The sequence below is a fragment of the Ahaetulla prasina genome, chromosome 2 (assembly GCF_028640845.1).
Source record: "Ahaetulla prasina isolate Xishuangbanna chromosome 2, ASM2864084v1, whole genome shotgun sequence".
NCBI classification, from domain to species: domain Eukaryota; kingdom Metazoa; phylum Chordata; class Lepidosauria; order Squamata; family Colubridae; genus Ahaetulla; species Ahaetulla prasina.
Genome location: NC_080540.1, coordinates 71,294,388 through 71,322,069, shown reverse-complemented (window position 1 = coordinate 71,322,069; position 27,682 = coordinate 71,294,388). Strand labels below are relative to the sequence as shown.

The 27,682-nt window shown below is 40.6% G+C and overlaps 2 protein-coding genes and 1 long non-coding RNA gene across 4 annotated transcripts in view; 2 read left to right on the top strand and 1 right to left on the bottom strand.

Annotated features, from left to right (window-relative positions):
• The window catches only part of LOC131193680 (uncharacterized), a 36,199-nt gene extending 23,583 nt beyond the window's left edge, over positions 1 to 12,616 (top strand). Inside the window, exons 2-3 of the long non-coding RNA XR_009153977.1 lie at positions 6,472 to 6,605; positions 11,993 to 12,616. This is a non-coding gene — a long non-coding RNA (uncharacterized LOC131193680). The remainder of the gene's footprint in view (positions 1 to 6,471; positions 6,606 to 11,992) is intronic.
• On the bottom strand, positions 4 to 27,515 carry LOC131193679 (uncharacterized). 2 transcript variants are annotated; one of them, XM_058174140.1, is made up of 8 exons: positions 25,622 to 25,847; positions 14,095 to 14,322; positions 12,856 to 13,030; positions 12,634 to 12,676; positions 11,908 to 12,052; positions 10,563 to 10,720; positions 6,036 to 6,126; positions 4 to 130 (listed from the first exon to the last, which is right to left on the bottom strand). In XM_058174140.1, the coding sequence occupies exons 3-8, from the start codon at positions 12,933 to 12,935 to the stop codon at positions 78 to 80; spliced, it is 570 nt and encodes a 189-aa protein (XP_058030123.1). In that variant the 5' UTR covers positions 12,936 to 13,030; positions 14,095 to 14,322; positions 25,622 to 25,847; the 3' UTR covers positions 4 to 77. The 2 variants fall into 2 exon arrangements, with proteins under 2 accessions (XP_058030123.1, XP_058030121.1); XM_058174138.1 differs by lacking the exons at positions 14,095 to 14,322; positions 25,622 to 25,847 and adding an exon at positions 26,479 to 27,515 and having other exon boundaries at positions 10,512 to 10,720.
• Positions 25,997 to 27,682, top strand: part of SHISA5 (shisa family member 5) — a 35,959-nt gene continuing 34,273 nt past the window's right edge. Inside the window, exon 1 of the mRNA XM_058174137.1 lies at positions 25,997 to 26,158. Coding sequence (XP_058030120.1) covers positions 26,101 to 26,158 — 58 coding nt within the window. The 5' untranslated portion in view covers positions 25,997 to 26,100. The remainder of the gene's footprint in view (positions 26,159 to 27,682) is intronic.

Here is a 27,682-nt window from a genome sequence, read left to right as displayed (position 1 = left end):
TTAGCATGTTAAAAAGTCAAATTATAAATGCAACATAGAAAGATCAAGTAGTGCTGCTTCTGGCAGGTACCACTATTTTAGTCATCCCATTCATCATCATACTCCAAGTCAGATTGAAATTCTTCATTACCTGCAAGAAAAGATCAAAGATACAAGTAGTTTTATTCACTGAAGCCATTATTTAAAATATTAGAAATGGGTTTTTAAAAAAAAAAAATAGAATGGAATACACTCTCATCCATACTTAGGCTGAAAGTTAAATTCTCATATAATTTTGTCTTAAACAAATGTAAAAAGAGTAGTCTATGAAGTAAGGAATACAAGTTTTAAATTATTAGATGAGCTGCAAAAACATACAGGTAGGGAATTATTAGAAACAGCTATATTGCAGCATTACATTGTATTCTGAATGAAAACTCTGGCAGTCCTCATCTCCTAATAGAATCTCTCAAATAAACTTCCAGCTAGACAGTTGGCCATGACCCCCACATATAGAATGCTGTAAACTCTCAGAGATATATTTTCCACACCTGAAATTCAAAATTCAATACTTACTAAGTTACTGTTCTCTAGAGTATGTCAATGTTTCACCCATTGTCTCCCCAGTTGTTGATACTTCCCTAATCTTGTTCTTCAATTTCATTTCTGCTTCTATTACTCCCATTCCAATTTCAGTATTAATGGGATTAGTTAACCAGTCTATGAAACAACTTTTAAGAACTAGAGACAAAAAATCGACTATAGAAAATGTTGTGACCCACCTTTTTAAGGAGTGATAAATGTATTTGTACAATGTATTAAGCCAGTTTGTTGTTAGATCTAGTGTCATTTAATCTTTGGGACTGATTGGCAGAGTATCCTAATTACAGTCTGTAAATTTACTTACTTTAAATATAGATTAGGAAGACTCAATCTGAAATTTATAACTACTTAACTTTTCTTTTTTATCTTCAGAACAGAAAAAAGAATGGGAACATCAGCTGGTTTAAGCCCTGCAAACCAGCCATACAGACCCTGGCTTCAATTTAGATTAATGGGCAAATAAGTTTCTCAATATTAGTCCCAAACATCTTCAGTTCTTAAAATGGAAATATAAATGCAGTATACTAGGTTTTAATTTATTTCCCCAAAATAAAAAGAAACATAAGTCTCAAGGACTTCAAAACATACTTAAAAATAACATCAGAGGAATGAATTGTTCCATGTGACTTTGAGGAAAACTTAATTGTTTAGTTTGCAAACTTACAAATTTCAAAAGAGAACTCTTCATCAAGCAAGGGTGGGGGAGATCAATTTTTAAAGAATTTTTATTAAAGTTTAGAAGATGATAAAAAAAATCTAATACAAGATAATATGATAATATGACAAGAAAAAGAAAAAATCCAGAGAAATTTTTAAAAAGAAAAAATAATAAAAAATATAAAGAAATTACTTCCCCCTTCATTATGACAAATACAAATTTAGTAAATTATCCCTTTCTCTGATACAACAATCTTTTCTTCCCATATCTCATCTCTTATCTATAAATACATTTTAAAGCGTCATCGTTTTGTCCCAATCAGCAAAAAATCCATTAATTATTACCAGAAATAACATATATTTTAACTTTAATCAAACAAACCAACTTTTCATTCTCCAGCTGACACACAGCTGACCTTCACCATTCTATTCTGTTCTTGCTAGACCTGAGAAGACGTCAAAGGCTTTCCTCAGTCAACACTTGGCCATATCTTTGATGCTACAACCGGCTCTTCCACCTCCCCTTAGCAATAATATCAATTTGATTTCTATAGCCATGTTTAGAGGCATTGATTGTTTGAAGACGGCATTAGCTATGAAGAAATAATGGGAGTAGCAGAAACTGATAAGTCATTCACCTACTTCATGTTGGTTTCCTAAGCCATACAATCAACCTCATATTCCTCCTTATATTTCCAGCTTTGGCATTCTAGATTCCACTCCATTTCCTATCAATTCCAAATTTAATAATAAATCCATCTCAATTCACTGATGCCTAAGATGCCAATTTGTAATCATTTCATTTTGCTTTGAGCTTTCTTTGAACTTTCCCATGTTCATTCTTCCTATATTCCATGTTTCCACTAATTCTGTCTTTGCAGCTTTAGTAGTTCTTTTTTTTTTTAATTTCTTTTTGTCACATCAGTATACACAAACATTGTCATAAATAAAACAACATAAAAAAATAATTTTCCTGACAACAGTAGGAACTAGAGATCCCAAAGACTTTAATCTAGCTATATGATAATCCTATTAGTATTCTGAAAGTTTCTTAGTTGTCACTACATGTTTACCATTGCCTTATGCAATACAGTATGAATAGATGCCTTTGCCATTATCACTAAAATGTTATCTGCCTCCAACATCTTCTTGTATCACTGCTGCCCAATATAGGAGCCTACTTTGTTAGCTGGACAGGCGCATGACCATCATGCTCTGGGTGACCCTGCTAGGAATATATTTTCTTGGTATGTCCTCCCAGCATTCTTCACTCACACCTCTCAGGAAATCTCCCCCCCCAGCCCCACAAGTACAGTAGTCCTTGACTTATGACAATTGAACCCAATAGTTTTGCCCCATTTTACGACCTTTCAAGTTGATAGTAGTTGATAGTAGTTGATAAGTTAGTAACCAGTTAAGTGAATCTGGCTTCCCCATTGACTTTGCTTATCAGAAGGTTGCAAAGGGTGATTACATTACTCCTGGACATTGAAACCATCATCAATACGAGTGAATTGGCAAGCATATGAATTTTGATCATGTGACCATGGGAATGCAGCAAAGGTCATAACCAGGGGTTTAATGCTCCCGGTTCGGATCAGATTGGCTGATCTGATAGCGATGGCAGCGGGTGGTTCGGAGAACCCATAGCAAAAATCCCTCCCCCCACCGCCCATGCCCAGCTGAGCCATGTGATTGTCAGAACCTTTTTTTTTTTACTTTTAAAAGCATTTTTAACAACCTCTTCAGCTGAAGAGGTTGTAAAAAATGCTTTTAAAAGGTTTAAAAAAAGGCTCTGACGATCCCAGTTGAGTTGCCTGATCGTCAGAGGCTTTTTTTTTTCCACTTTTAAAAGCATTTTTTTAAAAACCTCTTCAGCCGAATAGATTGTAAAAAAATGCTTTTAAAAGTAAAAAAAAAAATCGCGCACCACAGCTAATCCCCCCCACGCTTTTCTACTTACCCCATGCCTCCTTTTGGGGTGCATTGCGTGCATGCACACACCTCACATTTGGTATGTGGTGTGCAATGCACATGTGCGCACAGCAAGCATACGCAGCCAGCGAATCGGTAGTAAACCGGTTCAGATTTCACCACTGGTCCTAACTGAAAAACGGTCATAAGTCACACATTTTTAGTTCCTTTGTAACTTTGAACGATCACTAAACGAACTGTTGTAAGTTAAGGACTACCTGTCTGGCAGAACATGCTGGGGAGAGAAGAGAGAAGAGTAGCCTAAGCTAAAAGTATGTCTTGTAAACAGGAAAGCTTAGTTTAGGCTGCACAGTAGAAGAAAAATCTAGATACAATGGCAATTTAGATCATCCTATCTTATTTTATCCTATAATGTAAATTATCTATTCTTGTTGGATCTATACTTGGCACCAGAAGAGGGAGCTCTAGTACATGGTATTCAAATAGTTTTTTCAATAATTTTAAATGTTGACTATTGCTCTACAAATTATTCAGATTTTCATACTGAATCTATTCAGTATTTACCTGGCCCTATTTTATACTTTTGAATTTATCCAATTTTTACCAATGTTATTGTATTTTAAATTTTCATTTAACTTACTGGATTATTTTGAAAGACTATTCACCTTTAGCTGATACCTTAAAATGGTGCCCCAAGAACTGTCTACTGTGTTAAGACTTAATTGCTAAACATTTAAGTTTTTATATTGAAATGCATATATTTGTTGAATTTAATACATTCAGTTAGTACTTCGTTCTTAACATTATATTATACTTTTTCCAAACTTGTTTATGAAAAAGCATTTGAGAATAAATCTCTTTCTTGTTTTTAAAACATAAATAAGAGATGGAATAAAGCTGATTTGACGAAAATGAGTGAAGATCAGCAAGAGTTAAGAAATTATGGCCTCTCTACATTATATCACCAACTGCAATCTATGTATAATTGAATTTCATATTTTACAACATAAACTTAATTTTAAATTTAAAAATAATACAGTAAAGTCAATTCAACAAAAATAACAAATTGCTTCCCCTAAAGCTTAGGGATACAATAATAGAGGTATGAGCAGATGACCCTCCAGATATATTCAAAGAACAGAGAGAGATGAGATTTTCAACAATTTGTTTCCAAGAAAGAAAAATTAAACATAGGTTTAATAGGTTGGCTGGTTCATTTTGTCTGTAAGTCTTTATGGATGATGACAGACACTTCGTACATTCAGCAGAGAGCACTAAGACAGTGCTCGAGTCTTTGTAATAGAACACATCAAAAATGATTCAGAACAAACAGAAGATCAAACATTTGATTAGCAAATGGTCTTTGAGTAAATTGAACTGTAACTGACATCATAGATCAAGTTAAAATATCCTCAGGAAATATTCTCATTTAAAAATAAAAAAGTTTTTGCCTGAAATTTAAAAAAAGGAGAAAGCAGATGTTATATGTCTTAAAGAGGTGCATATTGTAAAATAATATAAATATGTAAATATCAAGGTCAATGTTTAGGCTTCTGTTGGAAAAAAAAATGTGTGTGGTTTTGTGAGTGTTTATTCTAATTTTTTTTCTTTCCACCAGAAGCCTAAAAAGAGTTTATGAAATTGGGAAAAACAGATCAAGATAAAGTAGGGAAATTAATTTATTATTATGGTTTTAAACTGAACAAGGGAAAATAATAGTTCATTCAATGTATATTAAGTAAACTATTTATTCACCTATTGTAATTTCAATCATTTATTGAAATTATAGAAGGGAATGTTTTGATTCTTGGAGATACGTTTTACACGAATATACACGAATTGCCAAAAATACTGTAGATTAAATACCATCACTATTACATGCTTGAAAACATTAAATCTTTAGCAGTTTTAATGGAATGTATCTATTTTTCTCTTATTAATAAAATTTACACAGGAATACTCATGTTAGATGTCTTAATTCATTATCTAAACTAACAGAAGTGGAAGTTGCAGCAATTGCTTTTGCAAACCAAATGAATAAAACTAGAGCCATGCCAAAAAAAAACCCCAATATACTGTTAAACAATTTAAAATACAATGTAATTAGAATCAAGACACAAACAGAATCCAATTCTGGATATACAACAAAGGATTCAGACAATCAGCACCAACTAGATCTAATGGAAGTAAGTAAGGCTTACAAACAAAGTCATTTCATTAAGCTGAAGTATTTTGAGAAAAGCAACCAAATTTAGAGAACAACTTTTGCAATGCTGCCATTGCAAAAGAGCCTTATATCATGATTTGTTAGTTCACACTGAAGTTTGCTATGGGAAGAGAATTCAACCACTCATCAATCATGATTATGGCTTAGTATTGTAACCATCCGTCCAATGTTATTAAATGCATTGCAATTAAAGCAGATACTAACTTAGCATAATGTATAATTTCAGCCACTGCCACACAATGGCTCTAATTGAGGGTTTTTTTAGCCCTTAAAGATTCAGGGATTGAATCTGGACCTTCTGCCCTAGCTACTTACTCTAAAAAAAATCCAAAACAATGAATATTAGGTTTGTCAAAATGTATGAGGTTTTCCAAGTTTGTATCAATAATAAATGAGCAAATCCAATTAATCATTACAGGCCACACACATTTCTCATTGACTAATAAGGTCCCAGTATTAAAAGGAAAGATACAGCCAGTCTTTCAATGTTGGACTATTTCTTGGGGGTCAATTGACTTTCCTTCAGTTAACATGCCTGCCTGGGCTTCTTTAAAAGAATTAGTATGCATGGCAGCTTTCATTACTTCTTGTTGGGGGGTGGGGGTGGGTAGAGCAAATTAAATCTTTTGTCTACCTGAAGCAGGTATTGCTGTGTGCCTCTTCTGAATTACATCCTTAAGTGCAGCTACTATTCCTTCTTCTTTGGAAAGTTGATTTTCAGCCACCTGTTTCTCAGAAACACCAAATTAAATATTGAAACATTTTTTAGGAGTTCAAGCCTATAATGGACCTAATTATTAATAGAGCTAGCTAACCAATCCATTACTTATAGGAGGGAGAGGGAGTTTTACTAGGCCAGTATTAAACACCCACCTTGTTCATCTTTTCAATACTGTTCTGTTTGTCATTGAGATATGCAACCCATCTTATTTTCAATATATAACCCTTAAGGCCGGTAAAACTCTTTACTGCATATTTTTTTGCTTATACAATAGTTTCTAGCCTGTAACATTCAGTTACTCAGTTCCATTATCCCAGTGATGGGTTGCTATCGATTCGCCCCGGTTCAGGTGAACTACTAGCAGCAGCGGCAGGAGGCTCTGCCCACCCACCCAGACGTCATCAAATACAATCTGCGCATGCACAGAAGTGGTGCGCGAGCGAGCGAAGTTAGCGTGCATGTGCAAGTGAACCATTAGCAAAGGTAAGTGAAACCCACCCCCGCATTATCCTCAACTAACTGAAAGATTCCTGCAGGACTTTCAACATCTAACGTTCCTGTCAAATTTAATTCCAAAATTACTTTTGGGACTACCGTATATACTCGAGTATAAGCCGATCCGAATATAAGCCGAGGCACCTAATTTTACCACAAAAACTGGGAAAAACTATTGACTCGAGTATAAGCCGAGGGTTGGAAATGAGGCAGCTACTGGTCAATGTAAAAAATAAAGATAGAGCCAAGTAAAATAACATGAATATTTATTTGAACGAAAAACAATAAAAGTGCAAAAGGGGGAAGGAGGATTCCCAGCTTTAGAAAATTTAGAACTACGCCGCCTTTGGTATGACCTGAGCATAGCTCATAAAATTATCTGCTACAATGTACTTCCTATCAATGACTACTTCAGCTTCAACCACAACAATACACGAGAACACAATAGATTCAAACTTAAAAGTGAACCTCTCCAATCTAGATTGCAGAAAATGTGACTTCAGTAACAGAGTTGTTAATGCCTGGAATGTGCTACCTGACTCTGTGGTCTCTTCCCAAAATCCCCAAAGCCTTAACCAAAGACTATCTAGTATTGACCTCACCCCATTCCTAAGAGGTCTGTAAGGCGTGCATAAGAGCACCAGCGTGCCTACCGTCCCTGTCCTAATGTTCCCTTTAGTTGTATTCCTTTTATGTATTCAATTCATGCTTATATTTATATAATTATTTAATATGTATTTGACAAAATAAAATGAATGAATGAATGAATGAATAGAATAGAATAGAATAGAATTTTTATTGGCTAAGTGTGATTGGACACACAAGGAATGAATGAATGAATGAATGAGTGAGTGAGTTACTTCAACAACATTGTCTCACAGAAATTGACAATACAACTGCAAGCATGAAAATGAGTCCTCCTTTAGCTTCCAAGGGACCAGGGTGCCTCTGAAGGTCAGTGCTCTAAGCACTAAGAACCCAGCACAAATCTAAGCCTGTATGCACACCAATAGTGAAAATACCCTGCACAGTGTCTCTTGGCAGAGAAGGTTAATTTTCATAGACGCTAGTGGCTTTTTTTTTTTTTTTGGCAGGGCAATAAGGATCTCTAATATCATTAAACCCAAGTGTGAGGAAAAAGACAGCAGCTAAAATGTTAAGGCCAGTTGTGTGACCTTCTCCAATACAGTTGGCCTGGCTGTTTGCCAAAACTTAAAACACCCTCCCATCCCCCCCTCCCTGCTAAAGCTTCTTTCTTAAAACAATTGTGGTCTTTGCCTTCATTGTGCCAATCGACTTTAGAAGTCTGTGTGTGTGTGTGTGTGTGTGTGTGAGAGAGAGAGAGAGAGAGAGAGAGAGGGAGGGAGGGAGGGAGTGCAAAAGGGGGAAGGAGGATTCCCAGCTCTAAACAAAGGGAAATCCCGGAATGCCAGCGCGAAAGGCGGTGCTCACGTTCCTCCTCCCTTGCTCAAAAGCCCCAACATGATATTGGAATTGGATGCCATTATATACCTGCTGAGGGGATAATTTGAATAACTTGAAAGATATAAAAGCTCTAAACATATTTGTTTAAAAATCTAAAATCTATACTTAAAATAAATGAATATAAAGTAATAAAGTTCTTTAAAGTTGTAATTCACTTTGCTGCTGAAAAAGAAAAGAAGCTTAACACCTTAAATGGTATTTATTAACTGAAATATCATCAAATCAAATATATAATGAGGTATATTATAATGACCTTTGTTTTCAGAAAGAAGCATGATGGAAGTTTTTCAATAAAGGGGAAATATAGAAAAACTTAGTGTCATGCTCATATATCATCTTTACAGATGTTGTTAACACTATACTATGGCAGCATATGATGGTACAATGTTTCAATCAATTTCAGGATGAAAACTCATCAATGAGGAGGAGGAGTATAATTTATTAACCTTGTATGATATCAGTTTCTCAAGGACTCTAGAAGGACCCGAGGAAGAAATCTCTGCCCCTCCCCACTTTCCCTTTCCAACCCAGCCTTCCAAGGGACCTTGAGGAGAAATCTCTGCCCCTCCCCACTTTCCCTTTCCAAGGCAGCCTTCCAAGAGGACCTCTCGAAAAGAGCGAAAGCTTTCTCCTGGCCGTTTACCACCACCACACCTCCACGCCGGCCATGGCACGAGCTCAGATTGCCGGCTGGGGATGATGGGCGCTGCAGTGCGATCTCGGGAGAGACTAGGGGAAGAAAGAATGACTGTTTCCCACACCCTAGGATTGGGGAAAACATTGACCCCCTTAGTTGCGGAGAAGGGTTGCGCTTCAAAGCGGTCGCCCATCCATCAATCCATCCTTCCTTCCTTACTTCCATCCATCCATCCATCCTTTTTTTTTTCCCAGCGAGCGTGCGTGTGTGTGACATGCAAGCAAGACGCCTCACGGGCGTGTGTGTGTGTTTGTGGTGGGGTCTCGTCCCAGCCACCCACCCACTCGCTCCCTTTCCTCTTCGGGCGTGGGCTGTTCCCGTTCGCCCTGGCCTCCGTCCTCCGATCTCCTGCGCTGGGAGCGGCGAGCGCCAGCCGCACCGGGCACCGCGGACTTTGGCAAGGAGGAAGGTGGGAGGAAGCGGAGCTGCCGGCTGTGGGGGTTGAGGCGTGCAAGAGGAGTGAGCGTGGAAAGGCCTTTTGTGTGTGTGCGTGTGTGCGCGCCTGTGTGCCCTAGGGAGGAAGCGAGCTGCCGGCTGTGTGGGGGTTGAGGGCGTGCAAGAGGCGCGCCTCCTCCTCTTCCTCCACGCCGCTCCTCTTGCACGCCTCAACCCCACCATCCCCACCCTCTCCGCGTGAAGGTCACCTCCTCCCTCTTCCAGGCGGCGGCGGCGGCGGCGCGGCGGTTCCGGCTCAGCGAGCGCCACAGCCGGCAGCTCCGCTTCCTCCACTGGTCCCAGTCCAGCGAGCGGTGGCGACATGCCGAGCGCCGCCGCCACCGCTCGCTGGATTGGGACCGCTTGGCTTGGTCCGCGCGGGCGGGGAGCCGCCAGCCTTCTCGGCTGAGGGAGGGAGGGTTTCCCCGAACGGTGAAAGCGTCGGCCGAGAAGGCTGGCGGCTCCCCCGCCCCGCCGCGGACCCATGCCAAGCCGGTCCCAATCAGCCGAACGGTGAAAGCGAGCGGCGCCGCATGTCGCCACCGCTCGCTGGACTGGGACCAGTGGGAGGGAAGCGAGCTGCCGGCTGTGGCGCCCGCGGACCCCCCCCCGCCGCCGCCGCCTGGAAGAGGGAGGAGGTGACCTTCACGCGGGGAGAGGGTGGGGGATGGTGGGGTTGAGGGGCGTGCAAGAGGAGCGAGCGTGGAGGAAGAGGAGGAGGCGCGCCTCTTGCACGCCTCAACCCCCACAGCCGGCAGCTCCGCCTCCCTAGGCACACAGGCGCGCACACACACGCACACACACACAAAAAGGCCTTTCCACGCCACCTCTTGCACGCCTCAACCCCCACAGCCGGCAGCTCCGCTCCTCCCACCTTCCTCCTGCCAAAGTCCGCGGTGCCCGGTTGCTCGCTGGCTCGCCGCCGCCTCCCAGCGCAGGAGATCGGAGGACGGAGGCCAGGGCGAACGGGAACACTGCACCACCAGGGCTTCCCCGCGCCAATGCACAGCCCGCCAAGTTTGCGCCGTCCGCCCACCAGACACGGGAATGGGGGCCGGCCTGGGGGCGACAAATCCCGCGAGACCTCGGCGGGCCCGCTCCCCGTTCCTCCCATGGGAGTCCGTTCGGTACCCCCTCCTGTGCGGGGTTCCCGAAGACGTAGACTCGAGTATAAGCCGAGGGGACGTTTTTCAGCACAAAAAACGTGCTGAAAAACTCGGCTTATACTCGAGTATATACGGTAATCCTAAAATAATAATAATAAAGAAGATACTTGCTGGTTTTAATGATGTTCCTTTTTTGATCTGACAAATTAGATCTTCACTGACCGGAGTTAGGTGATAATCACTGTGTGCCCTTTTCAGATGCTCTTGCTTCAAGCTTTGGATCAAATTATGGTGGGATGTTTTTTTGGAAGGAGACATGCAGGGTAATTGAGCTAGGAGTACGGAAGGAAGGTCTTCATTACAGTCTAATCCACGTGATTCTGAAATAGAAGAAAGCACAGCTAGGATGTCACTGCATGTATCGTTCAGTGACTGAGAATGGAATCCAGCTCACCCACCTGATCTATTTAGTGGTTTGATTTCTATTTAATTTGTTAGCTAGTCAACTCTAACCCAGTCCACTTCTGTCCACATTTTCAATACATTAGGTATACAAACCACAAGTTAAATATAGGTAGTCCTTGACGTACGACCACAATCGAGCCCAATATTTCTATTAAGTGAGACATTTGTTAACTGGATTTTGACCCATTTTACAACCTTTCTTGCCACAGTTGCCAAGTGAATCATTGCAGCTGATAAGCTAGTAACCTAGTTGTTAAGTGAATCTGGCTTCCCCATTGACTTTGCTTGTTGGAAGGTCACAAAAAGTGATCACATGACCATGGGAGACTGCAACAATGATAAGTGTGAACCAGAGGTGGGTTTCAGCAGGTTCTGACCAGTTCTGGAGAACTAGTAACGGAAATTTTGAGTAGTTCGGAGAACCGGTAGTAAAAATTCTGACTGGCCCCGCCCCCCCATCTATTCTCTGCCTCCCAAGACCCAGCTGATCAGGAGGAAATGGGGATTTTATAGTAACCTTCCCCTGGATTGGGGACGGAATGGATATTTTACAGTCTCCTTCCCCTGGAGTGGGGTGGGAATGGAGATTTTACAGTATCCATCCCCTGCCACGCCCATCAAGCCCCACCCAAGCCATGCCATGCCCACCAAGCCACACCCACAGAACTGGTAGTAAAAAAATTTAAAACCCACCACTGGTATGAACCAATTGCCAAGCATATGAATTTTGATCTCTTGATCATGGGAATGCTGCAAAGGTGGTAACTGCGAAAACTGGTCATAAGTAATTTAGTGCTGTTGTAACTGAATGGTCACTAAACAAGCTTTTGTACATCAAGGATAATCTGTAAACCAACATTTTGACATAAATAACAGTTCGGATTGTTTCCTGGTAGAGGAATACAGTATTAATAAATGGAATTATTCAACATGTATTTTATATTCAGGATCTTACATTTATGGTTATATAACCATTGGACAAACTTAAAGAATATTACCCATTAAGTTATAAACATGAATTGGAAGCTGCAATATTTGTGCAGTAATATTACATGCATTTGCAGAAAACAGCTGATAGCTATACTTCATCATCCAAGTATACCTTTTGTGTCTTTTGAAACAGTTTGGATTCCCCCTTGATTCTCAATTGTTTCAAAAATCTTTTTTGACGTTCTCTTGTCCTTCAGGTGATCTTGTGTTATACCAGCTTGAGTAAATATCATCTTTAATTCTGGCTCTATATTCGTCTGCAAGATAAAGCCATAACAACTACTTATATCAGAAGAACGGTAATGAGCCTCTTTGCTTCAAGTTCACCAAATTCATTAGGATTTATTTTGGGAAATCCAATAATACAGATATAGTGCACCCAAAATGATGTTGCAGGATACAGTATAACTGTTTCATTGTGGCTTAGCTGGCTATGAGAGATCAATCTGTTGGGAGTTATTTTATGTTTTCCCTTGCTAAATAAATTATAATTCTTACTGTTTGTGGGGGGGGGGAGTTGTAAACATTGCCACAGCAAACATGGAGATTTACTGTAAAAGGAGTAAAGAATAAAGATGCAAGTAAGAAATAAGAAAAACAAGTCTTTGACAATTGCAGGTCTATACCCATTTGCTTCAAGCACACAGGAGGACTTTTGTAAAAATCCCATTGCATACCATGAATCATTTAGACCACACTTTTCTGACACATTAAGTGGAAGTGTAAATTTAACAAACAGAAAACCAGTTTTTGCTTTAATAGCAAGACTTTCAAAATAAATATAAATGGGAAAGATATGATCCCAAAGGAGTAGTTATAGACCTTGGCAACTACTTACAACAAAATCCGTTTGGGGGCTCCATCCAATATGACACAGATGTCTGAAATATATTAAATTTTTAATCAGTATCAGTGAAAATATACAAATTCCAGACAGATTTTTAAATTTACTTTCCATCCCCAGCACAAATGAAGACATATTTTAAGAAGCAACTGTTCCAAAGCAGATAGCAAAGATAAAATGATTATAATATACACACACAAATTTATTATTTCTTACTTGAAATTACTTGGAGATCCAATGTAAGTTTTGGCAAGTCTTTTTCTTTTTAATTTCCCTCTCTTTGTTCTCTCAAGCATTTTTTGAATAATATAAAATGAGAAAGGTGAGCCTTTGCATTTTGGAGATCTGGCATTTGATTGAAGCACAGGCAATGGACTAGCTACTTTTGATGCTAAAAGACAGAAGAGATGCAACTGATATATCCTACATTATTGAATGCCAGACAATTTCAAACATAAGTTAGTTGCTGCAAAAAAAGTTGTTCAATCTCATATATGTAGTTTCTATTTCCAAGTTTGGGAAAGCAAGCTAGCTCTTTTTTCACAAAGGGTTTTAATCAGTAAATTGAAACAATTTAAGTATAACATATAATGTTTAAAACTATTTTTTGAAATTATATTACCCATTTTGAATACTCCTCAGAGATGGAATGTAAGTCAAATGAATAATTTTTAAATTGAACTTGATATAATAGATCAGAAAATACTTTAAAGCGTTGCTAAAACGCTTTGATCTAATTAAATCTCTCCATGCTACCTCACAGGTTGCTGTTATAAGAAAAAACATTAAAGAATATAATATATATTAAATTTTTATTCTCATAGAGAATATAAAACTAAAATATCTTTTATTACATTAATTGCTCCATTTCACAAATATAGAACATTTTGGCTAACCAAAAACACACACACAAAAATAGAAAATACCCCTATTAAAGCCTCTCATTCCTTAACTTTCTCTGCTGAAGGGGGGGGGAGAAAAGCCTCTTTTTAAAATATCCAATTTACCAAATGTTATTCCTTCTCCATATAGTGCCATTTTATCACAGGTTAGGCTACACTCTTTTTTCAGCAGCCTTTAGCAGCAACACTCCTTAGCAGAGCAATTAATGAGTGAACTTAAATACTAAGGGGAATATAAGTGCAGCTGTGATTAAACTCAGCCCAGGAGTTGACTTCCGCTTACTCCCATTCCACAGCATAATTTCAACTAATTGATTTCAGGATTGAGGACTTGAATCCTAAAGGTAGACTGTAGATAGATAATCAGCATGAAATTCTAATAGGCAATTCCTGCAGTAAATTATGGGTAGTTTCCCACAATATGAAAATTCCAGTTGTTTTTAGTACATGACCCTGACCTGCTAGGGTTACTAGCCAATATAATTAGTAATGAGGAGAACTGCAGTCCCGATACAATTGGAAAGTGATGTATTGGAAGTTGTACTGTGTTTACCTGGCTTTGTTTGTAATGAATTGGCTTTGTTTGTAATGGACCATAAATATGCTTAAATGCCAAGTATATTTGAGGACTGATGCATAGAGCCACTTTGGTCTAGTGGTTAAGGTACCAGGCTAGAAATCAGGAGCCCATGAGTTCCAGTCCTGCTTTAGCCATGAAATATGGCTGGGTGTCCTTGGGCTAGTCACTCTGTCAGTCCAACTCACCTCACAGGTTGTTTTTCTGGACAAAATAGGAGGAACGACTATTAGACATGTTTGCCACCCTGAGTTATTTATAAAAACAATACAGATAAGATATAAATAAAAATTTTGGTACCGAATGAATAGCTAAATGCTATATTCATATAATATGTTAAACCATGGTTTACTTAACTATGACTTGATAGTTCAGCCAGGTGCAGCTGAGGTCATACAACATTTAAAGTCAAAATACAATAAGCCACAATACATGACTCCAATCCGAGGTTATGCATGCATGACCCACTAAGCCAAAAGTTGAAATTGAGTTAATAAGTAAGCACCCGTTTGTCACATTGTACCTATTTGGGACTTTTTAATCAAAGGCTTGATTGACCCACAATTTCATTTACAGAATTTCTAATCAAGGCTTGTAGCGTTTCAAATGGAACAATAATCATAGGAATCTAGATAAGAAGTCCTGATGGACAGTAAAATGATCCTACACTCAACCAGATTTATTTTGTCACAACAGTATATATAAGCATAAGCATGAAATAACTATACGATGTATAAGCATAAGTATGTAATAACTATACAAAATTGGATACAATCAAAGGGAACATTAGGACAGGAACGGTAGGCACGTTTGTGCTCTTATGCACGCCCCTTATAGACCTCTTAGGACTGGGGTGAGGTCAATAGTAGATAGTTTTTGTTTAAAGCTTTGGGGATTTTGGGAAGAGACCACAGAGTCTGGTAGTGCATTCCAGGTATTAACAACTGTTTGATGCTATGTTTGATACACTAAATTTGGATTTAGTGTATCAAACATAGCATGTAGAGAATACTGTAGAGTTTGAAGTACACTTATATTTGCAGTGCAAGCATCCAATCATCCTTCAAACATTATAAACCTCCTCAGGCCAGAAAGTGGGATAGTTACATATTTCTTCAGTCTGAAACTATACGAGAGGGAAATCAAAACACTTATATTTGTATACATACTCCAGATGGGTTGCTAGTGCAGATTTATTGATCTGCAATTCTCATCTGGCTCAGCTTATTTTTCCAGACTCCATGTAGCCCAGTGATTCCCAAAGTGTGAGCCGCGGCTCCCCAGGGAGCCGCGCTATCGTCATAAGGGAGCCGCGAAGAAGCAGCATCTGCTCCATACGCGGTGTTGCGAGATCCCAGATGCACAAAGCCGGACACGGCCGCAGCGACCGGGACTCGTACACCGCAACTTGGGATAACTCTAAAAGCCAAGGGACCTTTGCGCAGCCGCACTCACACCCTCCGCGGGGCAGGCCACAGCAGGTAGGAAGACGGCAGCCGCCGCCGACGGACTAAAGGAGAAGCGCGAGCGCCGGCTTCGCCTGCCCGTTTGAATCACAGCGCCTGCCCAGATGACGGACTAAAGGAGAAGCGCGAGCGCCGGCTTCGCCTGCCCGTTTGAATCACAGCGCCTGCCCAGACGACGGACTAAAGGAGAAGCGCGAGCGCCGGCTTCGCCCGCCCGTTTGAATCACAGCGCCTGCCCAGACGACGGACTAAAGGAGAAGCGCGAGCGCCGGCTTCGCCCGCCCGTTTGAATCCAGCGCCTGCCCTGACACGCTGTTCAACATGGCTGCGGCCATCACGCTCGATGGCATCGGGAAAGAGGGGTTGCGCAGAAAATAGTAAAACTATTTTGTTGGTTCCTCCCAGGTGAGTCAGGCTGGAGGCGAGAACAGTCACCTCTTTTACAAGGCGGAGATTTGAGGAACAAGGATCGTGAGAGGTCAAACTCCGAGACCGAAGCAGGGACTTTCATTTCTGGGAAAGTTTTGCAGAGGTTGCTCTTATCAAAGGAGACGGCGCGTCCATCAGCAAATCCAGACGGGCAGACCTTCTTTAAATTGAGAATTTAAAGCTCGTATTTAATTATTTTTCAATTAACCTAACCTTAATGATCTAAAAAGTAGATTTCCAAATCCTTAAAAAGACAAAAATTTAAAAAAAAATCGGATGTACCTATTAAGGGAGCCGCGGAAAAAATCCGAAGTGTTATGGGAGCCGCAAACCAAAAAAGATTGGGAACCTCTGATGTAGCCTATATGGAGATGCCATTTTATACCCATTGTTTTACTACATTATATTTAATCTGGTTTCCTGATCAACACATGGAAAAGCAATTCAGAATTTATTCAGATAGTGAGGCAGATTCCTATGCACAATTGCTCGTGCAAGTGAGAAGCATAATAAAAGAGAAACCATCTCATATAGTACCTCTGTCCCCCAAACATCTCTTGCTGTTCATTTAGGAAGAAAATAAATTATTTAAGTAGCCAAAATTAAAAGTATAAATAGCCAAAATTAGCCAAAATTAGTATATAAGTATAGTAAAAGTATAAATAGCCAAAATTGAAAGTATAAATGCTTAATTGCTCTGAAGAGTGGCCTGCTTATAAACAGCAACCAAGCAATGTATAAGGATTAGAAACAGGATTATTGTTTCCTTAATGCATCACATCTAAGAAGACAAGCCCGAAATGTCATTTAGTTTTCCTCTCCATCCATCCCACCAGCACACAAGTGCTAGATGTTTTGTAGTAAGGGCATTACAGTTTGCAAATAGCTCTTTTCCCCATTGCCCTATATTGGTTGGATTTAACATTCTCTGAATGGTGCTTCTTAACCTTAGCAACTTTAAGATGTATATGCTTCAGCTCCCAGAATTCCCCAGGGAGCAGAAGGCTTGGAAGCCCTGCTCTGAAAGATGTGGAACTGCTATTACTTCCGAATGATACAGTGCCCTCTAGTGGTGATATGAATGCAATATAATCTGAAACACTCCATCATTATTTTATAGCAGTGTTTTTCAAACTTCAAGATATATGGATTCCAACTCCCAGAATTCCCCAGCCAAGAGGCTGGGAGTTGAAATCCATACATCTTAAAGTTGCCAAGTTTGAAAAGTGCTTATTTAGAATTTTTCAGGTTGTTGTATGCCCCAAATGTAGCATTTGAATTACACTACCACTAAATAATTTTGTTCCAGAAAAGAGGAAATTATTAGGTAGCAATTGATTCATTTCATTTTAAGTATTGAATTTTGAGAGTTGATGTCCATAGGCCATAAATGTACCATAGTTGCCCAACCCTGGTTTAAGTCTGTGGGAATCGAGAAGTCAAGATGGTTGGCCTAACCATGCAATGAAAGCTCCAACTCATTACAGATAGTTCTCGATTTACAACAATTTGTTCAGTGACCGTTTGAAGTTACGGTGCTAAAAAAAACACCTTATGACCCTTTTTCACACTTATCACCATTGCAGCATCCCCATGGTCAAGTGATCAAAATTCAGATGCTTGGCAACTGACTCATATTTATGATGGTTGAAGTATCCCAAGGTCATGTGATCACCTTTTGTTACCTTCTGACAAGCAAAGTCAATAGGAAAGCCAGATTCATTTAACCATCATATTACTAACTTAACAACTGCAGTGATTCACATAACAACGGCTGCACAAAAGGTCATCTAATGGGGCAAAATTCACTTAACAACCGTCTTTCTTTGCAACAGAAATTTTGGGCTCAATTGTGGTCATAAGTTACAGACTTCAATCACACAGTTGTGGAAGCTATTTGACATTTTTTTTATCCTTCCTTCCTGCAAAGATCTGTGATACATTGTAAAAACAAAAAGAAGGAACTCAGAGGTATATATAATCATCCACCTGGCCAATTTGCTGCCCGGTTTATTTATAGATTCAAGTCAGTGTTGATTCTTCATAATTGCCTGGATGAGTCCCTGCAATGGTTTGCCCTTGCCTGCTTCCTAGGGCTGAGAGACATGACTGGCCCTAGGTCACCCATCTGGCTTTTTCTAAGGCAGGACTAGAACTCAGCCCCAACTTCAAGTTTGATACCTTAACCCATGGTTGTCGTGGGTTGTCATGTGATGTATCGCAATGTTTTTTCTCTTCGTAGAGCTAAAGTGGGCGTGATCTGCATGTGACACATCCAGCCTGCGGGGCGCCAGTTTGCCACCCCTGCCTTAACCACTACACCAAACTGGCTCTTAATTCATTCCTTTCTATTTATTTACTTATTAAAAGGGAAGAGAAAAAAGGATCCTGCAAGAAGAAACAGGGCACTTTGAAAGGCCGCATGTCAACTTCGAGCCACCTGGCTCTGGCCTGGACATCAGCCCATCCCAGTTCCACTACTGATGATTACACTCACATTCTTTTTTGGTTAAAATATATTGTTTGATTTACTTTTAACAATGGAGGTTTTTTTTTCTTTTGATAAGAAAGGACTAATGATATTATTCAGTATTTTCTCTAGAGAAGGAACAGCAGGATAAAATCTGACAGGGGAAAAGGTTATATAAAATAAGAGATCAGAACAGATGAATATATAAAATATGTGTGATACTATTTTGCTTCAATTATTTTAGGGACTGGGCTTGGGTCTCCGCTTTCCTAGTTGAACACCTTACTATTTCTTCAACCTTACTTTGAAGTGTTGGAAGAAACATCCATCTGGGTTCAGTTCCAAGTGGGGATAAAGACACTGGAAACATGGAGACTGCTTGGAAAGATGGTTTAATGGTGGTCAGGTTCACATGGCTTGAGTTCCTGAACAGAAAAGGGGGAGGTGCTGTGCGGGCCTGGCTTTATGCTCTCTCTAAGCTTTGAACTTCCTGGGGCACAGGAAGAGTGTCCTGATTGGTTGTCAGACTCCCAGGGGGTGGGGGTCTTAGCTAGCCTTGCTGGCTGATGTAATCTTCCCAGGTGTCATGTGGTGAGTTTCTGTTGCTAGATGGGTCCTATTGTGTTGCAGATGGCCTATTGACAAAGGTGGGGAGAATGGGTGAGCTTGGCTGAGGCCTTAATGGCCCATTGACAAAGGTGGGGGGAGGCAAGAAGCTGCAGGGAGCTGCTTTGTCCTTAAAACATGTTTCTCCATTTCTCATCCAGGGAAATATATTCTGCCTTTTTAATATTTTCTAAAATATTTCATTCTTTTAGGAGAGGGGTGGGTGCTAACTTCCTACAGAAGATCAAAGGAATCTTTGTTTATATGCTTGCTATAAATAAAACACAACGTGAAGGACATTTTAGGAATATGGGCAAGATATTTTTGAATTCTCCTGTTCTTAGTTATTGTATATTTTTAATAGTTGCTTGTCAAGCAGACATTCAATAAGGACAATTTTTTTCCTATCACTTCCTCTCCCTTGTGTGTAGCTATTAATAGCAAATTAAAAGGAGAAATCAAGACAGCTCTAACAAAAAGATATTAGATATTGTCAGCTTATGTTGGTGTTGGGTGTTCTCAGTATTACTCAGGTCAAGCTGTCCAGAATAATTCTGGGATATGGTGATAAGGGGTGTAGGAAGTTAGCACCCACCCCCCTCCTACAAGAATGAAATATTTTAGAAAATATTTAAAAGGCAGAATATATTTCCCTGGATGAGAAAAGGAGAAACGTGTTTTTAGGACAAAGCAGCTCTCTGTAACTTCCTGCCACCCCCCCACCTTTGTCAATGGGCCATTAAAGCCTCAGCCAAGCTCACTCATTTCCCCCCACCTTTGTCAATAGGCCAGAGGCAGAAACTCATTCTCCTCACCTTCGTCAATGGACCATCATCTGCAACACAGTAGGACCCACCTAGCAACAGAAACTCACCACATGACATCTAGGAAGATTACATCAGCCAGCAAGGCTAGCTAAGACTCCCCCACCCCCTGGGAGTCTGACAACCAATCAGGATACTTTTCTTGTGCCCCAGGAAATTCAAAGCTCAGAAAAAGCATAAAGCCAGGGAGTGCACAGGATCTCATCCCTTTTCTGTTCAGGAACTCAAGCCATGTGATCCTGACCACCATTAAACCATCTTTCCAAGCAGTCTCCATGTTTCCAGTGTCTTTTTCCCCACTTGGAACTGAACCCAGCTGGATATTTCTTCCAAGGGGGGGGGGGGGAGAACATAACTAGATGCTTCGTAAATGCTTCAAGTAACTCAGACGCACTCCCTTGATTTTAAGAACTGCTCTCTTTTTAAGTCTTCAATCCCCATTTTTAACACTAGAGGGCATTGCTTTCCAATAGCAATGAAATCAAAATTAAAACCATGAAAAAAGAAGAAAATTGAGTAGTGTTTATATTATATGGTTATATGAATTTCAGTGAAACAACTTCAACTACTGGGTGATCCACTGTCATAGACAAAATCAATGGTGAAATGGACATTGTAGCATATCAAACGTTATGGCCAGGACTATCGTTTTGCTTCTTTTAAAACAAATCAGAAGGCAGTATTATTTTAGGGACTGGGCTTGGGTCTCCGCTTTCCTAGTTGAACACCTTACTATTTCTTCAACCTTACTTTGAAGTGTTGGAAGAAACATCCATCTGGGTTCAGTTCCAAGTGGGGATAAAGACACTGGAAACATGGAGACTGCTTGGAAAGATGGTTTAATGGTGGTCAGGTTCACATGGCTTGAGTTCCTGAACAGAAAAGGGCGAGGTGCTGTGCGGGCCTGGCTTTATGCTCTCTCTAAGCTTTGAAATTCCTGGGGCATAGGAAGAGTGTCCTGATTGGTTGTCAGACTCCCAGGGGGTCTTAGCTAGCCTTGCTGGCTGATGTAATCTTCCCAGGTGTCATGTGGTGAGTTTCTGTTGCTAGATGGGTCCTATTGTGTTGCAGATGGCCCATTGACAAAGGTGGGGAGAATGAGTGAGCTTGGCTGAGGCTTTAATGGCCCATTGACAAAGGTGGGGGGAGGCAAGAAGCTGCAGGGAGCTGCTTTGTCCTTAAAACATGTTTCTCCATTTCTCATCCAGGGAAATATATTCTGCCTTTTTAATATTTTCTAAAATATTTCATTCTTTTAGGAGAGGGGTGGGTGCTAACTTCCTACAGAAGATCAAAGGAATCTTTGTTTATATGCTTGCTATAAATAAAACACAACGTGAAGGACATTTTAGGAATATGGGCAAGATATTTTTGAATTCTCCTGTTCTTAGTTATTGTATATTTTTAATAGTTGCTTGTCAAGCAGACATTCAATAAGGACAATTTTTTTCCTATCACTTCCTCTCCCTTGTGTGTAGCTATTAATAGCAAATTAAAAGGAGAACTCAAGACAGCTCTAACAAAAAGATATTAGATATTGTCAGCTTATGTTGGTGTTGGTGTTGGTGTTCTCAGTATTACTCAGGTCAAGCTGTCCAGAATAATTCTGGGATATGGCGATAAGGGGTGTAGGAAGTTAGCACCCACCCCCCTCCTACAAGAATGAAATATTTTAGAAAATATTTAAAAGGCAGAATATATTTCCCTGGATGAGAAAAGGAGAAACGTGTTTTAAGGACAAAGCAGCTCCCTGCAACTTCCTGCCACCCCCCCCCATCTTTGTCAATGGGCCATTAAAGCCTCAGCCAAGCTCACTCATTTCCCCCCACCTTTGTCAATAGGCCAGAGGCAGAAACTCATTCTCCTCACCTTCGTCAATGGACCATCATCTGCAACACAATAGGACCCACCTAGCAACAGAAACTCACCACATGACACCTAGGAAGATTACATCAGCCAGCAAGGCTAGCTAAGACCCCCCCACTCCCTGGGAGTCTGACAACCAATCAGGATACTCTTCTTGTGCCCCAGAAAATTCAAAGCTCAGAAAAAGCATAAAGCCAGGGAGCGCACAGGATCTCATCCCTTTTCTGTTCAGGAACTCAAGCCATGTGATCCTGACCACCATTAAACCATCTTTCCAAGCAGTCTCCATGTTTCCAGTGTCTTTTTCCCCACTTGGAACTGAACCCAGATGGATATTTCTTCCAACAGGGGGGAAAAAAAGAACATAACCAGATGCTTCGTAAATGCTTCAAGTAACTCAGACGCACTCCCTTGATTTTAAGAACTGCTCTCTTTTTAAGTCTTCAATCCCCATTTTTAACACTAGAGGGCATTGCTTTCCAATAGCAATGAAATCAAAATTAAAACCATGAAAAAAGAAGAAAATTGAGTAGTGTTTATATTATATGGTTATATGAATTTCAGTGAAACAACTTCAACTACTGGGTGAAATAGAAATACTATGACATAAATAATCCACTGTCATAGACAAAATCAATGGTGAAATGGACATTGTAGCATATCAAACGTTATGGCCAGGACTATCGTTTTGCTTCTTTTAAAACAAATCAGAAGGCAGTATTATTTTAGGAGGAATAAGTAGGGTCTTCTCCAGAAAGTAAGTCTTATCCATACACATAGTGTGTATGGGATGAGGGAAAGGGAAACTGAAGACATAGTTGTGATCATATTGTACCCTCTATATAAATTTGGTGTAATGGTTAAGGCACCAGGCAATAAGATCAGGAGTTCTAGTCCCACCTTAGGCACAAAGCCAGCTGGATGACCTTGGGCCATCCACTCTTTCTCAGCCCAATGATGGAGGCAATGGCAAATCATTTCTGAAAAACCTTGCCATGAAAACTGCAGGCATTACTTCAGGCAGTTACCAGGAGTCAAAAACTGCCTTGAAGGCACAAATAGTAAGTTACTACCACTGGACCCTTTTATAAGTAGCTTCTTCTTGGTTTAATGTTTTTCTTGTTTCCTTGATTATATTTTGTTTAAGAGGGGAAACTCCTAAGCTTATGTTTGTAGCTGCTGTTGAGTTTCCATAACTCATCTGATTTTAATTAATTTATTCAACATTTTAATTTATTTTTTTTTAAAAAGTGATTAGCATGGTATAAGAAAACTCATCCGTAGCACACCTTTCAGCAATGTACTTGCAAAGTCAGAAGCCTTCTTAGAAAACGCTTCTAAGGCTGCTGGTTCACTGTGTGGAGGTTTTCCCGGGGGGGGGGGAGGCAGTAAGATTCCTGATTAGGAAAGGCACCTCTGGAATTTATTTCCATTGTTTTTGCATTCTCTCAGTGAAAATGGCCAAGTTCCAGAGTGACTGTGAATTTCCCACTTCCCTTTCTGTTTCCTCCCTGGGTGTTTCTTCCTCCCTTCATAGACTGAGAGCACTGAAATTGGCACTGCTGTTTCAGTGTGATGGACCTCTGCAGCCTTCATGCAATAAAAACACAAGACTGATAGAATATTTGTACCTCACGGTTGTATTGTGGGGTCCCTGGCGCTCTTTGAGCTCGGTTGTCTTCTTGCAGATGTTTCATGCAATATCATGCAATAGTAAGGTATTCTGGAAAGCCACCCCTCCCACTCTTAGAAGAATGAAATATTTTGGGAAATATTAAAAAGGCAGAATATTATATTTCCCCAAAGGGAGAAATGGAGAAACATGCTCTGAAAGACAGAAAGCAGACTCAGTCTTTCTTAATAGCAACCCCACTTCCCAGCATATATTTTGTGCCCATTAAGAAAAACTGGCCCATCCTATCTACAAAAGACCTTCAGCTTCAGGATGATGGGATTAAGAACAGGACATACCCTTCAGGACATAATAGGATTAACCCACTGTCATTTAGCAGAAGACACAGAGCTCACTAAATTGCACAATCTCCTAAGGGCATTTCAGACATTGCACAACCCGCCCTAGCAGCATCTCTGAAACGTATAAAAATCCATGAACTCATCAAACCCAGTTGCCCAGAATCATATGTGGTTGGTGGTTCTGCTTCATCAATAAATGGACCTTCTTTTCAATCAGCCTCCAGCCTCCATATAGTTTCCAGTGCAGTGGTGAAATCCGATTTTTTTCACTACCGGTTCTGTGGGCGTGGTGTGGCTTGGTGGGCATGAATTGGTGGGCATGGCAAGGGAAGGATACTGCAAAATCTCCATTTCCACTCCACTCTGGGACCAGCCAGAGGTGGCATTTGTCGGTTCTCCGAACTGCTCAAAATTTCCGCTACCGGTTCTCCAGAACCTGACAGAACCTGCTGGATTTCACCCATTCCAGTGCCTTTCTCACGCCTTGGAACTGGCCAGATGGACTTTTTCCTCAAACAGGATCTTTTTGGACTCAAATCTTCAGGATCTTAGAATTCTGGCATATATTGGTACATAGAGGAACTACTACAGAATTTGTTTCTAGCAAAATGTTTGCTATCTCTGTTCAGACAACTGTTAAGAGTGATAGAAATTAATTCTGCTTATATTTCAGGCTACCCTACAGATACTAATTTAAGACTTTATATTGAAATTATGTATATGTGTGTATGTATGTGTGTGTGTGTATGTATATATGTATATATGTGTATGTATACACACACATATACATACAGGGAGCAGTAATGTTTACAAGGTATCCTGCTTTGGGTGTCTGGTACTTGAGTAGCTTTGCATGCCAAAAGCATTGACTCTGCTGCTACACCTCTGGAATCTAATTTGCTGGGGCCACACAGGGCACCGGAGTCACAATTAAAGTTGGATTTGGCTGGATTCCCCACTACTGTACATGTAAGCCAAAAACGAAATCACATTGGTTTTGGCATAGCGCAGTGTGAGGTCACCGAGTGGCTATGGTTCACACCACACTGAATTGGGAGGTAGTCAATTAGAAATTACCATAATCTAGCTGTATGATCCCACTCAATGTTTTATTTATTTATTTATTTATTTATTTTGTCACAATATATGTAGGTATCATACAAAAAGATTATATAGTATATAAACACATAAATGAGTAAATATAAGGAGGTATAAGCATATATATATATATATATATATATGAAGAAGAAAAGAAAAACAATAGGACAGGAACGGTAGGCACGTTTGTGCACTTATGCACGCCCCTTATGGTCCTCTTAGGAATGGGATGAGGTCAATAGTAGAAAGTTTTTGGTTAAAGCTTTTAGGATTATGAGAAGAGACCACAGAGTCAGGTAAAGTATTCCAAGCACTGATGATTCTGTTACAGAAGTCATATTTTCTGCAATCTAGATTAAAGCAGTTGACATTAAGTTTAAATCTATTGGTTGCTCTAGTATTATTGCAATTAAAGCTGAAGTAGTCTTTAACAGGAAGGACATTACAATAGATGATTCTGTGAGTTAAACTTAGGTCTTGTCGAAGGCGACGGAGTTCCAAGTTTTCTAAGCCTAGGATTTCAAGTCTGGTGGGATAAGGTATTTTATTGTTTTCAGAGAATGGAGAACTCTTCTTGTAAAATTTGTTAATTTGTAGTACAGTGTGCTGTGAGAATCAGGCAACGGCTTAAGTAAATTAATTACCGAAAAGGGAATGATGCATAGCAAACCATCAGAGATTGGATCCACGCATTAACTAGCTCCTAATTCGTTTAACGGGCGATTTCATTACTGTTTTTAGGGAAAAAGCACCGTAGGCTTAGTACATACGATCAAATCCGAAGGCCACGCTATATAAATCAAGATTGCCACAACGGCAACGCAAAGAGCAAATCCAGTTCAGCACTGTAAGAAAGTTTGGCCTAGGGACGTTCGGCCCAAATCACGACTACGGGTGTGCGCCACAAGGCGAACTGTCTCACTTGCACCAGTCGCCTCCTGCACGCTTGGCGCCACAATGACACCCCGGTGGCTTCACCTCCCGGGCGGCTGAACTTGATCCCGTTGCTTCGCAGCCACCGCCGCCCTAAAACGAAAAGCAAAACCTAAGGCGAAATCAGTGCGGGAGCAAAGAGAGCAAGCAAACTTCCACCCTTCTCCGAGTGGCATATCCGACGGGCGGAGCTCTTTGACGGGAAAAAAGGAACGCCCCGTTGCAAGACGCCGACGCAGGGAAAGACGCCAGAAAGGGTCGTCGTCGTTACTGCGCCGCAGCTGCTCCCTCGCCTAGGAGGAGGAGGAGGAGAACGATGGCCTTCGCCTGGAGTTTCCTCTGCGTCCTTCTGGGTCTCCTGCTGCCGCCCGGCGGTGAGTGACGGATGTTGGAGGGGAGAGCTGGCTGGTTGTGGTCAGCCCGCTTCTGGGGAACCGGCTAAAGCATTTGAGGCTGCCGCTAAAGGCAGGAACGAAGGACCGGCGACCCTCTGCCTCGTGTGAATCCAAGGAGACTTTTCCCACGGCTGGGTGACGTCACAGCTCTCATCAGTCCCGCTTAGCTTGCCGCCAGGGCTGTTTGGCGTCATGGGTTGTGGGGTTGAACACATCGAGCGGGCCCGCCAGGTTGGGGCAGGCAGTCGTTGTGATCAGGAAATCCATTGGAGGGGGTGGCAGAAATCAACTTTCCTTACCTGAACCGGAGGGCCCCAAACACGCAATGCGTTTTTCAGTTGCGATAGTCGCAGTGGGGTTAAATTGGCCGTCACTCCTGGATCCTCTTTGCTGGGGGCAGATTGTTCACCCAAGCATCGTCTTGAGTTAGTTTGCTGTGAGTGGCTTCGTCCCAGCTTCCGAGAATTGCCTTGGAAGAGAAGCAAGGGACGCGCATTTTGGTCACACCGAAGCCCCATCTAATTAATTTTACAGCGCTTGTCTGCCTGTGTGTCCTAAAGTCTCCAAAGTGGAATTTCCATAAGACCAAAATCAGATTGACTCATTGCTGTTCTTTGTGCAACTTCTTTGTTGCTTATCTCTGTATGAACTTATGTATTTTATATTCTGACACTCTCTCAGGGAGAAATTCATTTTTTTCTCTCATTTTGCAGAACATCCAGTTCTTTCTTACATTTGATCCCTAAATGGAACTATCTGAAAATTTCCAGACTTTTCTGGGATTAGATTGTACAAAGCTGGCATTTATTTCCAATTAGGAAGTGTGAGATTTATTCTGATAATAAACAATTAACAACTTGGATGTTAATTTTGTTTCCCGTAGGTATTACGGGAAACAGTATTTACAGCAGTAGCATTAAAGTTGAGCCAATTAAACACCATCACTTTCCCTCAGGGTCTGGATTACATTTAATTTTTTCCAGACTAGGATCTTAATACTTTGTTGGTATGGGTTTAGTTTATTATGTGATATGGTATCTGAGAGGGTGTGATAATGTTGTGCATGATATAACTAGCATCCCTTGTCAGAACACAAGTTTGGAGGAGTGACATTTATGTGATTGTAATGTGCAGCTCTTATCATTGTGACATCACTGTGGTTTCCTTTGGAGACCTAGTGAACCAAACCATTGTGATTTTTATCATGATTTGTGGTTTGGCATGTGTAAACTGAGAGAATTGTCATTCAGTGAATCATCATTAAGTGAAACCATGGTTCTTATCCCATCCAGGCACATACATGAGGACCCTGAGGGTTAGAAATTCTTTTTCCTTGAATTACAAAATGGAGAGGGCAAAAAATAATAATAATCGGAAATGGTATAAAATGTGAACCATGAACATCTATCAAACCAAGATTTTGAAGATGATCAGTGAAGGAAGTATAATGAACATCCACTCAGTTACAATATTGATTGCCTTTGGCAATATTAGGGGCCGAGG

Coding starts and splice junctions, on each gene's coding strand:
- LOC131193679 (XM_058174138.1), bottom strand. CDS start 12,935: ATGCTTGAGAGAACAAAGAGAGGGAAATTAAAAAGAAAAAGACTTGCC. Junction 12,053..12,633: donor GCCCCCAAACGGATTTTGTT/GTAAGTAGTTGC, acceptor TTTATCTTGCAG/ACGAATATAGAGCCAGAATT. Junction 6,127..10,511: donor AAGGAACATCATTAAAACCA/GCAAGTATCTTC, acceptor TCTGAGAAACAG/GTGGCTGAAAATCAACTTTC.